Source organism: Pelobates fuscus, chromosome 5 (genome assembly GCF_036172605.1).
Source record: "Pelobates fuscus isolate aPelFus1 chromosome 5, aPelFus1.pri, whole genome shotgun sequence".
Lineage (NCBI taxonomy): Eukaryota > Metazoa > Chordata > Amphibia > Anura > Pelobatidae > Pelobates > Pelobates fuscus.
Window position 1 is genome coordinate 95,000,993 of NC_086321.1, and position 15,753 is coordinate 95,016,745.

Genomic DNA, 15,753 nt, shown 5'->3' on the forward strand with positions numbered 1-15,753 from the left:
GTCCCTCCTAAATAGGGACACTTGTGAGGTATGGTTAAACTGATAGAAAAGTAAATATACAGAAAATAGAAACCATTCTACATAGTATCCAAATGGTTCTGTTTGTTGGTGCTGGCTTACTTTAGTTACTTACGCTGGACTGTCACAGTGTCTTATAGAGGAAGAAACTCCACCACCGCAGGTCCTTGTGCATTCACCCCAAACGGACCATGGTCCCCAGTCTCCATCAATGCTCTTTGGCCAAGTCCCAAATGCTACACATTCTCCCTGGTAGCACCACTAACAAAAAAAAAAATCAACAACAGAGAACAGAATGTTAGCTTTGGAGCTTAAAGAATAATATATATTTTTCTCTCTCTGATGTCTACCATTCTCACAGTGCTTGGCCACCCACCCTTTTCTTAAAGGGATATATCACACAAAAAAAACTGTATTTGCACCTTTAATCATACCGTCATGCAATTACACTACTAATCACTTTGATAACTAAAACAAGTGGCTAACCTTGGCATTTCAAATGTTTCTGAACCACATGTCATATAATGCTCTAACATCCTAGCTAAACTACACAAAAATTGTCGTTCAGAAACCTAAAATATCTATAGTAGCTAAATATTCATGCTTATTGTCTAGTTCTTAACTGCCCTTTGCACATTCCATCCAGACTGTACTTTGGGTCACAAGCATTTTATTTTCCTGCAGTCAGTTTTACAGCCATTGGTGGTTTCATGCAGTACAATCAATTTAATAGCAAAATTATTTCTAGGGACTTTATATAGCACTATTTTAATAAACAATAAACTCAATAAATATTCAGCCTTAGTTGCTCCATTCTGCACATATTATTATTATTATTATTATTAGCATTTATATAACGCTAACTTATTTGCAGCACTTTACAATATTATAAGGGGGAATTTAACAATAAATGATACAATTACTAAATGTTACAGGAACATTCAGTTCACGAGGACCCTGTTCAAACAAGCTTACAATCTAGAGGAGTCAATGTAGTTTTAAGGTTGACATATTCCTAGACCATAGACTTGGACAACCTAATGAAAGGACCTTAAATATAAAACATCCCTCTTTCGCTAGCCAATAAAACGTTTTTTTTTTTTTTTTTTAAATGATAGTATATTTACATGAAAGGAGACAGGTATTCTCCAGTTACAAGCAAGAACTACTGAAAGACACTATTAAAGGATGTGTTGGAAATAGCAGGAGAGATAGGGATTCTACCTCTCTCTCCTCCCAAAAATCTTAACGAGTATATATGATTATGATCATAGAACATCATTTTTAGTCCTCAAGGGCCACTTGTAATTCATGGTTTTGGAATTACCAAATTCTGTTCTACTGACCTACTTTCCAACATTGGAACATACAGAATTGGATTGGGAGGTGGGTTGGATCAGCTGTAAGGGGCTGGGAACAGTGAATGAGCTTTTGCCAACAAAGTCATCCATGCAAGAGTGTTGCTAATGTGCTCTTTTATAAGCAGAAAGACCCTAAAATAACAGCATATACAAGCACAAAGTACACATAACCTATTTTTGCAGGGATAGGACCCTGCTGACAAGGAACTGCCCTGGCAAAACGAGGACTATTGGCACCTATGTGACTGAAATAGCATAATTAAATCAAAATTATATTTTATCTTTAAAAAATTTAAAAACTTGACAGCCCCTTAAATTTATTATAAAAAATATAACTAGCATGTTTTTGACATTTCTGCTTCAAAGTGCCATCCCTGGGGCTGAAACTGTATTAACAAATTATTTCAGTCTACCACTACACAAGATCAAGTAGGGTCTATTCATTGAACAGTGATTTGGAGCCATATAACAACAACCATTTCAGCATACTCTGATTTGGATTTCTCAATAAGTCCCTTGTATTTGTACTTGTATGCAAAATGCTAGGAGTTACAGGTCATTTTACATTTACACTCATGAATATAGACTCAAATATTTTTTTTATAATACGAAATTGGAAATAGATAATTAAAAGCATGATTGAGAAAACGTTCTTTAACTCTAAAGTACGTTCCTTGTTAAGTGAATCTCAAGAGCCTTAACAAAAACCTCTAATATTTAATCTTTTTACTCCACAAATAACCGGTATTTAAAAAATACAGACCTGCAAAGGATAACTATTGAAATGTATATTTTCTCACCAGAATGAGCCAACCCTTACCAGAAGGGCTGTTTGATCCCAAAATAATATGACAATTTTGTAAATAGGCTGTGATGTATGTGATTAATCTTTCCGACAAGCCTCTGCCAAATCATGTTGTCTCACTTGTCCTTTAATTAAGTGAGAATGGGTGAATGTGGAATAGAGGCAGTAGGGATTTTAAACTTATTTATGGGTTATTTTTCTCAACTATTTACTGTTTTGTGAACTGTACAAGCGACACTAGCTTTTTTCAGCCTAGTTTGGGAAAGTAGGACATAATAACCCAGTCAGGAGTAGTTATAGGGATTTTTTTTACCCGTGTCTATTTTGGCCAAACTGTTGCAAATTCAGTTTTCGATTCGCCATTTTTCACTGTTTAGTAAATAACCCAGCAGAAAAAACTGGCATGTACAAACATCGTCAATTTAATAATCATGCGCTCAAGGGTTAAATGAGGCTCCTTATAATTCAGCTCACTGCTAAATGGATAACAGAATAAAATAAAAGCTTGGGTGTTCTTAGTGTTTTCTGTGGTTACATAATGAATGATGAAATGAGAAAGCACTTTTCATGTCTTTTCAACAATCAGGCTTGTAGGATAGTTCCATTCAGAAAATGGGATGCCGCAAGCAGTGATTAGATTGATACACAGAATACTCTTGGCAGGTCACATACAGTACCACAGCTTCCAAGCAATTGGTCCCCTTGGCATCGCCCTATAAAGTTCAGGACTGGAATGGACAGCAGACAAGTAGAGGGTGAGGGTGAATGCCGGTCACTGGGATCAGGGCCAGATTCCCAGATGAGGCATCTGAAAGATGCCAGGGATAGAAAAGCCGACATTCACACAAGAAAAAACACAGAATAGAATTAGAGAGACATAGATGGAATGGGAAAGATGCATTTCCACAAGCCACAGAGAAATCATAGCATATAGTAAGAAGTGACTTTAGTTTCATCATGCAAAAATAATTAGAACACGCTGTATCCACAACCAATGTATTTTTTTTTTTTTTTAACAGGGATGGAATACCAATGAACTTAAATACCATGAAATATCCCTGTCCCTGACAATTTTTTTTTTTAATATATATATTTTTTTATTTTAAGAACCAAATAGATACAGGCATTGCATGCAGGTGTTTTTTTTTCATGTTACAGAGAGAGACATAGAATAATCATGGCTGTTTATCTTATCCTCAGTGATCTTCCCAACATCACAGGGTTAGTTGCTCGTCTGATCTAATCAGCAGGACTGTCTATAGAGTCTTCAAACAGCTATTACAAATGCTGCAAACTACAAATAAGATAACATTTGTTGAGAGGTTTTAAAGGGAACAGTTTCTTAAAACAGTTTAGACTTTAAGTTTGTAGCATATAGGAAATACATGTATTTGTTAAGAATAATGTAACAAATAAGGTATAAGAAAAAGTGACAGATAATAATGGAAGCAAGTGAAAATCTATGTCAGTCTGAGTGAATGGCTGCTTGGATAGGCATGACTGAACACAGTACTAAATATTCAGATAAGATAAAGCTAAATATATGGTGATGCTGTTTTAATTTGCATTATTCCACAGTTTAAAAGGGGTTCAGATTCCAGGTAAGACAGTAGGGTTGTCAGATCACCATCATTTCACTGACCAGTTCTACATTCTTTAAAGCTCAAGTGGGAGCTAAACTGAAGGGAGGCACTTTAACGTCTCAGTCTACAATAAACAAATTACAAGTATCTGGCAAAAATATGGCTATCTGGCAGCCCTATCTTAGACAATGTTTTACATAGAATATACAATACAGTCAAAGCCTAAGAGAATGGGAATACGAATCTATTTGCCATTTCCCATGAGTCTGTGCAGTGATTGGGCGATTAAATCTAGCGCAAGTTTCTATTGGTTTATTCTTAAAAATAATATCCTTGGCAATTAACTACCTCAATGGTGTATTGAGCATGCCAGGACAAAGTGGATGCTTAATCATATGCATAAGTAAGTGCACCCATTATTGTCTGGAACAAATTCTCTGCAATGTGCACAGTGACATACAGGGCATTATAAAATCGGCCCCTCATAATTTAAGGAATGGGTATATTCTACTGCATCACATTGTGCAGTAGGTCATCTTATGACTGGAGCTAAAAGTAAATTCAAACATATATCCTCAATGCTTGCATAAGAGATTTTCCATTTTCTTAATTGCTGTCCATGGTGCTGAAGGAGGGATGGAACAAATATGGCTGATAATATCCTTCCCCTGGGGTTTAGCCAGCATTAATGGGGTGTTCAGTCAAAGTTTCTTGAGGCTGCTACAGATTTGTATTGAGTTGCAAATTGTAGAAAAATGTCTATTTACAACTGTGATCTACAGATCTCGAGCAACACAGTTGCTCAAAAACGTCCCCCAAGAAGCTGCAAGTTCTGTTTTTATAGTACATAGAAACATTTATTTTACCCCATTATCTACATTATAGAATACGTGTTAACAGTCAGTCAGTGGTTGAGTTATACATTTTTAAATATTACATATTACAATTTTTTTTATGTACTTTATCTATTTATTTTGAATAATAAAATCCTACCAACACTGTCTACAAATAAAGTAGTTTTATTTCTTACAGAGTGCATGAGTTCCAGAATAGGACAGCCAGAACCTGATCGTGTATTATTTGGTGAGACTTTGTAGGTGTCATTAATATTGGAAGTTAATGAACAGGGAGCTAAACTAAAATAGTGCAAATACCCATTAATCGACATTAAAGTGACACAGAGGTCCAAGATTCCCTAGCAACCATAAAATGGCATTCTGCATTAGGGCAAAATTTGGTAATCAAGAAAATAGTGGACACCCCATCTGATCTATAGATTTAAAAAATTTATCCAAAAATTCAAAATGCTATAAAGGCTTGTGTTCTCTACAAAGAATGTTTTATTTATAATACATATTCAATCCCCATTTCTCTGTAAAGAATGTTTTATTTATACAAAGCATATTACATTAGAGTGGATACATTATTTAAATTGTATCCTTCAAGGATCCATATATCAGAGCTAGTGACAGCCCTAATACCGAGCACCATATTGTTTGGTTGCTTGGGAATCTCGGGCCTCTTTTTCTTCTTATTTATAACTTAATGGGTATATGCGTTATTTTAGTTAGGCTCCATTTTTATCAGAATTTCTAGTTGGTTATGCGTATTGGGTTTTAGCATAGATATTTAATATAGATTTTATTTTGATGTGTTTTGATATCAAGATGGGTTTACAAGTAAATATCTAATATGAGGTACTGTTTGTCTTTCCTGGTGTCACTCATAAGATGAGAAAAAAATGATTAAATGTTGGAAGGAGTTTCATCAATTAAAAGAGTACTTAAATCAGGAAGGGATGTATTTGTCAGAGCGTACTGCCTTGAGGAAGTCAGAAAACAAAACTGGTTGGCAGGACTGTGCTGTAGGACCCCAGCAGTCTTCATATGTTAATCAGAAAGCATTACCTTTTTTGTTATGTGGGTAACGGCAGTGCGCTATTTTCAGAGTTTGGACTAGTGAACGAAGAAAGCAGGTGGGCCTATTAACAGGAGGCCATAAAACGTACTTGGACTTGTCTTTAAAAACTCTCATATACATTAGCAAGTAAGCATTTGTACTGTGGTTTTATGGGTTGTTTTTTTTTTGTTTGTTTTTTTTAAAAACAGCATTATCCTATGATCTGTGTATTTTATTTATATGTATTTTATTTATACCTCTGTACTGGAGACTTCACATGTGGATTTTCATGTATAAGTATGCCAATTCTTTAATGTGAATACATTTCTTACTGGGTTGTTTGTTTTTAATAATGATTTCAATACAATTTCATGGGTCCATCTGTGGATTTCTCTGTATTTTATAACAAATTTGAAACATTAGCGGAACTGTGGTTATTCAACATTTCATTTTTTTTGTGAATTTGAAGATAATCAACATTCTCATATTTTATGAATTACTATACATTTTCTACGTGGAAGAGAAGACCATAAAGGCAATTTTTCTCACTACAGTTGCAAAACAATAATATAAAAAAAAAACATTTAAAATGTGAGAAATAAAATACAAATTAGTAAGACAGGAGTTGTGAGAACAAATATGAACTACAAACAATAAAAAAAATGACAATTAATAAAGTCTGGTTAGTAGGAAACTGACAATACCATTGAATACAAATAATGACTCAATAACCTTCTTGAAAGGTACTGTATACGAAACAAACCAGGCAGTCTCAAATCTTTGTGCAAACACGTAACATTTCCAATTGGGTGACATACTATAGTTACTTTGTTATATGTGGTAGGGAAACGTTTATCTATCGTTTTTAGGAACCTGAATCTGAATGTCTTTTCATCACCCAATTCAGATGATAAGCTGCCCTGGAGAATAGAAACTAAAATTAAACTGTTTCAAAGCTGCTTACAGTCCTTTGTTAAAGTAAACTATAAATGACCCGGTCATACCTGCATGAACCAACGATAGATTCTTTTAACTGAGAGGTTTTTTGTTTTTCATCTTAACTGATGCAATGTTTACTTTGTTGCATAAAGCAGATCTAATATATCATTATATGTGCCACTCAGGGAACAGCCATTTTATAGCGAGTACTCCTGTTCAATCTTGTTCGCCACTGGTTGAAATTCAAATGGGAAAAATCAGGGCTATAAATTTCAACTCTCCACTAGCCATTGACAAGTAAATATACAGGCCTGTAATGTAGAAATGTTTCCCTATGTAGTTTGCCACGGACCCTCCAAGCTTGCCGTGGCAAGTACCTTTTTCTTCTGGCTAGTAGCATAGTAGGACTTCACATTTTGAGCCCTGAGTAACACTTTAGTACTATTTAACTGCAATTTTAGCAAAATAACACTCATGACAGTATTTTCAAAGTTCAAGAGTATAGAAGGCCCTCACTTTCTTATATGGGGAAATTGGCCATTGCCGCCTAACAAACTTTGGGCATAATCATAGCTACAAGTTTACGAGGGAATGCATAAATTGTTGCAATATTGCTTTTACTTCAGTGCAAGAGAAGAGTTTCCCAATCAAACTCTCATTACTTTTTTCTCTCACCCTTTTTTATTTTTATTTTGTCAATAGTTACTATGAAAGATTTCTCCACAGTTTTTGTCTTGACCAATACCTTTCTGAGGAGTAACAAAGCTCTGTCTACAAGCATAGGAGTTAAGGTACCATTCAGGCTGATGGCATTACAGGGAAAGAACTCCAGTGAAGTGCTTACAGCTGCTCGTGTGGTCCACAGTCTGGCAGTTCATCTACGGTAATTAAACTGGTTATAGTGTCTGGAGTCCCTTGGTACTGTCATTTGATTCAGCATTAAACAGTTTTTAAGTTTTAATACTAAATACGAGTCCCCAGCAGCTCATCCCTTCTGTGCTGCTTTGGTTAATGAGGGAGTATTAGCTTGAGCAGCAATTGGTACCTGTGATTGGCTGAGAGTGTCAGCTGATTGATTTCAGCCTGTCAGTGTTCTAACAGACGGTATGAATGGGTACGACAACAAGGAAGTGTTTAATCTCAGCCTTAGTCACACCTCCAGAAGGCACCAGACTGGGCGGTGGCCAGGGACCCTTTTTTAGTGTTAAACTGCTCGAACATGGTTTAAAACTAAATGGAAAGACAGTGCCAGGGGACTCCAGGAACTATAATTAATTCAATGAGATGAAATGGTTATATTATGGTTATATTGACTACAGTGTCCCTTTAACCCCTTAAGGACACATGACATGTGTGACATGTCATGATTCCCTTTTATTCCAGAAGTTTGGTCCTTAAGGGGTTAAGAAAGAGGTGCAATTGCATATTGGTATTCAAATATAGACTTGGGCCCTGTAAATGTTTCTAATGACACTGCTGGCACACTCCCGGCACCAACACAACATACATGCATTTAATAGACCTTGGCTGCAAAACAAGGCATTAATCTGACTTAAATTGTGTTTGTGCTTTTAAAGGAAAACTCTGCAGAATTTATTTTCAACCATTTAGTAGATATTTCCACAAAAGCATGAATGGAAAGGAGCACTTCAACCCCATAACAATTTAAGTTTATTGATGTTGCTATAGGGGCAAGAGTATCAAGTCCTCTCCTTTATATGTCATGCCAGGAATTGTGAGTAAATGTGTAAATGTGAATGCTGTAATGCACACATTCATCTCAACAATGAAGAAGAAATACAGAAGAGTACCCATAGCAGAATCTGGGATTGCTTTAATATCACAACTACTTATTTGGCATTATTTTCTTTAACATTACATGGTATGTGCAATCTGGCTGCTTAAATCCCTTTAAGAAAAATCTCCTGTATCCACTTTATTTTGGTTGCTACCACAATTATATCTATTTAAGGAAGCAAAGTCTGCCAGCAAAAATATTGGCTGAAGTCTCCCAGTACAAAGATGCATTAAAATGTAATATTTGTCCCAGTACTGCCATTGCCAGCAATCAAGTGGAAACTTACTCCAAGAAACAATGTATATGCCCTTTCATAATTTGAGATTGCTCGTTGGGTGTAATAAGCATGCACTCTGACTAGGACAGACAGACGCACACAGGCAAGATGCTATGTGAACTGCAGTCATTAAGGTGCTCAAACTGTGTGCTTTTACTTGGATTAAAGGGATACCATAGACATCCAGACCACTTTAGCTCATTGAAGTGGTCTGGGTGCAGTGTCCCATCACCCTTAACCCTGAGCATGTAATTATTGCAATAATTACCTGATAGGGTTAACTCCTCCTCCAGTGGCTGTCTACCATTCTCGGGTCCTCTACCAGACCTGGGAATCTAAGGGTTCTGCACAGTATCTTAGCTATTCCTAAAACTGCACTCTTCTGGACAGCGATCTCAGATATCCCAGCTGGTATCTGCTCCTAACACACTCAGGGCTGTGACCCTCAAGTTGGGAGAGTGGATTCAACAGATTCCAGGTGGGACATCTGAGATCACTGGCCAGAAGAGAAGATACTGTTCAGAATCATCAGACTCCCAAACCTCTGGTAGAAGACAAGAGAATGACAGAACAAAATAAATAAATATATATTCATATACACATATACACAGGCACGCACACATAAACATTCAGAGACCACTTTATTAGGTGCACATGATACTTGAGCCAAACAGGTAAACTTCTCAATTATATGGCTGCAACTCAGTATATAAAACATGCAGCTCTTTTAAAGATATTTAGATCAAGTCTGAACAAATATTTTAATAGGGAAGTTAAACTGGATGGTTGATTGTTGGTGAAAGACTTGGTGTTTCAGTATTTGGACCTTGTGTAATGCATAATGGTACCATGTTGATCTTATGGAGAATGTGGAGATCATAAAGGATGTTTTGTAAAATAAAGTGCAGATGAAAATACCAAATCAAAACAGATAAATAATCTTACTTGTGTATGTAAGATTTAGAAAAACACTGCCCAAATGCAAACATTTCAGTTAAGTCAGTCTAAACTGACTTTTGCTACTTTTTTGCCTCCAGAATTTGGTGGAAAAGTCAGCCTTAGATCTTTCTGGCCAAAATCTTTTCCACTCGCAGTTACCTTTGTATAATGTTTGCTGGCAACCACTGAAATTTGATAGCTAAAGACCCATGCTTCCTAATACATGGGCCCTAGTTATGTAGTTTCAGCCAACGGTCTCATGCCTCTTGCAAACCCTTGGCAGACACCACCAAACACAATCATCGGTAACAAGAGGAAACCGAGCCTGGGAATAGAACTCAGGGTAAGGTGTGTTAGTTGCAGGTGGGGGGTTGAAATTGTGATATTCAGATGGGGAGAGGAATAAATTGGTGGCATGAGGGTGGGGAGTATATTGATGGCAGATTTATTAGCCATGTAAACTTGTTCTCTGTATGTATAATTACATCTTTAAAGTGTATCTGTTATAACAAACATAACTTTCCTATTTTTTTTAATTTCTATTAACCATAACATGTTAGCCAAATTGTTAGCACATGTAGAGTTAAAAATGTATTTAACATTGCAATTTTCTACCTGCATGGATTCTTCCAGTATGCTGTTGAGAACATTTTAATTTATATAAATTGTAAGACAGACATTGTGGAATTCCTCATGTGTCAATTGAGGGCAGCTAAATACATAGTCTCTATAAAGTCTGCTTGTTGTACGAGGAGGAAAAGACCATCAGGTAAGCATATCTTTTAATCCATACATTTGCTGATTTAATTAGAATGTATAGATTATTACTATTATTAATATTATTATTGTCATTTACATAGCACCAATATATTCCTCAGCCCTTTACAATCATAAAATGGGAATATTTCATAACAAGTAATTTACATATGGAATATAACAGACACAAGCGTTAAAGAAGGCCCTACTCCAACAAGCTTACAATCTATGAGGAAGGTGATTAAAGGCATACCTTCCTAAAGGTGAACTTTTGGTCTACAAAAGGTTTGAATATACAGAAGAACACAGGATAAGTTTAATAAGGGGCCAGCTGGAGCAGAGTGTTAGGGGTCAAGAAGGAGTACCGTCAAGGCTTATGAAGTGGAGTCAGGGAGTTTGATATGGGCACTGGGAAGAGGGCCGTCATCAATTTCTGCTTGATGATCCAAGCATTTTTGGTACATACTAAGGCCCCTACCATGGACAGACTTTAAAAAAAAAAAAAAATGAATACTGTATTCTAATAACACGTTTTCTTGCTTGTTTTTTTTAGCACAGTGAACTATGGTGACTTTAAAACAATAAAAGAGTTAAAGAAATTAAGTGCAACTGCACAGCCCACAGTAAGATCACATTTTGACACTGTTTTAAGTCTGGAGGTAAAGAATCAGCATCAATTCTGGTTATACAATAAGCCTGTTTTCAGTAGCTTAAATCACAGAAATGAAATGGGCTTGACTTAACAACCACTAAATATGCAATTCATTCAAAAACAACACTTTTCATATTGTTTTTTTACATGACTGAAACAGTTGTTTTGGAAACAAAATTGGCAGATTGACAACAAGAAATGAGGTGTTCACTAGTTTAATAATTTTAATGACAGATGTAGCTTTTGCTTAGTGGTCACCAGGAGATACTGTTTAATATCCAATCAATTAATTTAGCACAGTGTGCTAACATATCTGAAGTCAGCATGGAAAAGCCATTTAGGTGGCACCAGGTCAGAGTTCCTGAATGAAGCCGTCAGCAAGGATTAATAAACAACGACAGCCGCCCCAAAAGCTTTCATTCTCGTTCTTTAAAAATCAGTTTGCAAGTCTAAGTGCCCTGTAATCTTTGTTGAAACTAGCCCAGCTGATATAGGAAGAGACCAACTGAAGAGGACATGACAGTTGCCATTGTTAACATAAACCCAGCCTGCCATGTGGCATTTGACCCTTCACATGTCAAATGGGTCAAGCAACTTGTTATGTTATGCCAAATTATTAACATTACAATATACAAAAATTAGTATATTGTTAAAGGAAGGCTGTTCTACAGTATACTCAGAATTATCTTTACACGTAACCTTACGTAATACACCATATAATACACTGTTTAATACAGATGCTGTTATGTCTTTTATCAACCAATGACCTCATGAAAATGAAACAAACTCTTTTCTTACAATTTTTTTTTAAGAAAGGAACATCAATATATCACTGGAATGTACTGATAATTGAAGGTCCTTCTCTTTCAGCATTCTACTTTGGAGCAGAGCAGCAACTGGAGAGAAAACAGCGGGGCATCTCCTAGACATACAACTTTGGGAGTGTTGGCCCAACTGCTGTCAGGTGGAAGTTGGCATCAACAGGACCACACATATGTACTAGGAGATTGGTAACCTCCAGGCCCATTATTGCACTGCTTGATAACTATAGTCTAAAGAACAGGTAGAACACATACAGGGAAAACATGCAACAATTATATGGGGTCTTAAGAACTACCATTGTTTGTTAAGAACTCCTCACGTTTATATATATATATATATATATATATATATATATATATATAAATATATATATATATACTTCTCAAAAAAATAAAGGGAACACGAAAATAACACATCCTAGATCTGAATGAATTAAATATTTTCTGAAATACTTTGTTCTTTACATAGTTGAATGTGCTGACAACAAAATCACACAAACATTAAAAAATGGAAATCAAATTTTTCAACCCATGGGGGTCTGGATTTGTAGTGACACTCAAAATTAAAGTGGAAAAACACACTACAGGCTGATCCAACTTTTATGTAATGTCCTTAAAACAAGTCAAAATGAGGCTCAGTAGTGTGTGTGGCCTCCACGTGCCTGTATGACCTCCCTACAACGCCTGTGCATACTCCTGATGAGGTGGTGGATGGTCTCCTGAGGGATCTCCTCCCAGACCTGGACTAAAGCATCTGCCAACTCCTGGACAGTCTGTGGTGCAACGTGACGTTGGTGGATGGAGCGAGACATGATGTCCCAGATGTGCTCAATTGGATTCAGGTCTGGGGAATGGACGGGCCAGTCCATAGCATCAATGCCTTCGTCTTGCAGGAACTGCTGACACACTCCAGCCACATGAGGTCTAGCATTGTCTTGCATTAGGAGGAACCCAGGGCCAACCGCACCAGCATATGGTCTCACAAGGGGTCTGAGGATCTCATCTCGGTACCTAATGGCAGTCAGGCTACCTCTGGCGAGCACATGGAGGGCTATGCGGTCCCTCAAAGAAATGCCACCCCACATCATTACTGACCCACTGCCAAACCGGTCATGCTGGAGGATGTTGCAGCAGAACGTTCTCCAAGGCGTCACCAGACTCTGTCATGTCTGTCACATGTGCTCAGTGTGAACCTGCTTTCATCTGTGGAGAGCACAGGGCGCCAGTGGCGAATTTGCCAATCTTGGTGTTCTCTGGCAAATGCCAAACGTCCTGCACGGTGTTGGGCTGTAAGCACAACCTCCACCTGTGGACTCAAAGCACAACCTCCACCTGTGGACGTCAGGCCCTCATACCACCCTCATGGAGTCTGTTTCTGATAGTTTGAGCAGACACATTTGTGGCCTGTTGGAGGTAATTTTGCAGGGCTCTGGCAGTGCTCCTTCTGTTCCTCCTTGCACAAAGGCAGAGGTAGCGGTCCTGCTGCTGGGTTGTTGCCCTCCTTTGGCCTCCTCCACATCTCCTGATGTACTGGCCTGCCTCCTGGTAGCACCTCCATGCTCTGGACACTACGCTGACAGACACAGCAAACCTTCTTGCCACAGCAAACCTTCTTGCCACAGCTCGCATTGATGTGCCAACCTGGATGAGTTGCACTACCTGAGCCACTTGTGTGGGTTGTAGACTCCATCTCATGCTACCACTAGAGTGAAAGCACCGCCAGAATTCAAAAGTGACCAAAACATCAGTCAGGAAGCATAGGAACTGAGAAGTGGTCTGTGGTCACCACCTGAAGAACCACTTATTTTTTGGGGGTGTCTTGCTAATTGCCTATAATTTCCACCTGTTGTCTATCCCATTTGTACAACAGCATGTGCAATTGATTGTCACTCAGTGTTGCTTCCTAAGTGGACAGTTTGATTTCACAGAAGTGTTATTAACTTGGAGTTACATTGTGTTGTTTAAGTGTTCCCTTTATTTTTTTGAGCAGTGTATATATATATATATATATATATATATATATATATATATATATATATATATATATATACACACACATACATGTACACACATACATATACACAGGAGCACACACACATATACTTTCATAGAGCACTTTATTATTATTCAGCAGTACATTACACTAGATTAGTTCTGGTTAGTATATGATACTCGAGTCCACCACATAGGTTCATATGAGTGGAAGTGTAGGCTTTAAACATGGCATTCTGCTGGTGCACTCACTACACACTTGTGTGAAGCATAACATACGTCTGCCTCTGCCATTTCATCATTGGAGTCCAGGCTGCAGGCTGCTAGTGGAATTACAGTCTCCTTAAGGTATTCCTGGTGTTGTGTGTCAATACTTTATCTATAACCTTCACATGAACAGCAAGTTTGAAACATTATGAACTTCTGGCACCATAATCACTACAGCATGTTGTACTGTAAGCTCGTTTAGACTGTAAGCTCATTTGAGCAGGGCCCCCATCTACCTATTGTTCCTATATCATTGTGTAATTGTCTCATTTATTGTAAATCCCTCCCCTCCCCCTTTCATAATATTGTAAAGTGCTGCGGAATTAGTTGGCGACAATAATAATACCAATAATAATTATAATTATTAATATATTGATCATTATGCATAACATGTCTGTCTAAATAATAATGAATACTAAATAATACGAATTAAAAAGTACAAAACACAAACAACGCATCATGTCATGGTAATTTAAGACATATGTCATGATTTAAACATCACTAATTCAACAAGTCACAATGTAAAAGTTAAATTACAGTTCTAACATGCCTTTTAAGCCACACCATAATGATTTGTGGCTCAGATTAGAGAAAGGCAAACATAAGAATCAAAGGGTAGTAATGTATGGAAGGTATGTTTACTAAGCCCTTTTATCAGCTCCTATCTCCTATTATGTTCCTTAAGGAGGAAAAGTCAAGACGCCTTCCTAATGCACCCGTAATATTTCACATTGTGAAACTGTGCATGCCCTTGCCATAGAGCTCTGAATTGAAAGCCCATAAATTGAAGGCACAACACTGAATTATTTTTCTCTAACAAAGCAACACTGTTAACATTCCTATGACAAAGACATTAGTATATATGGACTTGCCCCTTTTTCAATGCTTCCAGTTTGACACAGGGTTCCCTCAGCCGCAGGAATGCTGTTGGTAACGCATCGGCTACTTTTACTGAGGCACCAGAGCTCTCTACACACTTCCTAGGAAAGAAGGCAGAAGCAAGTTGATCAGAATTACATATTAAAACTCTATAACGTTTCAATTATAATTGCAAGAAGATAGAAATGACTATCATGATGACATGATGCTAGACAATCTGTTCGCCTAAAAGGACCATGGCCGCGTGTGGCCCTCTCATTTCTCATTCTGTTTGAGAATTCAGTTTGTCTAACAGACTACATTATAAAAATTCCTAGGAAATCAAGGGCAGCACAAGGAACATACAAATGCAATTACACTCAATCACATCACTCCAAAAACTCTGCAGAGTTCTAAGCAATATCATTCCAAGTTGATCTGAGACAATGGCTTCTCTACTTATTTATGTGAAGGAGAATATCTCTACCTATTGAACCAAAAAGGCATACTAATTGATTGAACTCTTTGGAATGCAAGCCACTCATTAGATTGATAGGGTTCGTAGATTTTCAAAGATCCCAATTTGTAAGCTTATTTAAGCAGGATCCTCGTCGTGTCACGTAACTGTTCACATTATTTGTGTGTCAATTACTATATATCTCTGTTGTATAATTATAACACTGTTGAATATGTTGACACTAGAAAAATGCTGATGATATATGGGCCACTTTTGAACACTGGACCTCGCTGGGTTGATGATTCGGAGAAGAATGGCCAATTAAGTTCCC

At 37.3% G+C, this 15,753-nt stretch overlaps 1 protein-coding gene across 1 annotated transcript in view; it reads right to left on the minus strand.

Annotated features, from left to right (window-relative positions):
• Nucleotides 1-15,753, minus strand: part of ADAMTS6 (ADAM metallopeptidase with thrombospondin type 1 motif 6) — a 249,235-nt gene that overhangs the window by 84,391 nt on the left and 149,091 nt on the right. Inside the window, exons 11-12 of the mRNA XM_063454066.1 lie at nucleotides 14,980-15,087; nucleotides 134-279 (exon numbers count right to left, since the gene is read on the minus strand). Coding sequence (XP_063310136.1) covers nucleotides 134-279; nucleotides 14,980-15,087 — 254 coding nt within the window. The remainder of the gene's footprint in view (nucleotides 1-133; nucleotides 280-14,979; nucleotides 15,088-15,753) is intronic.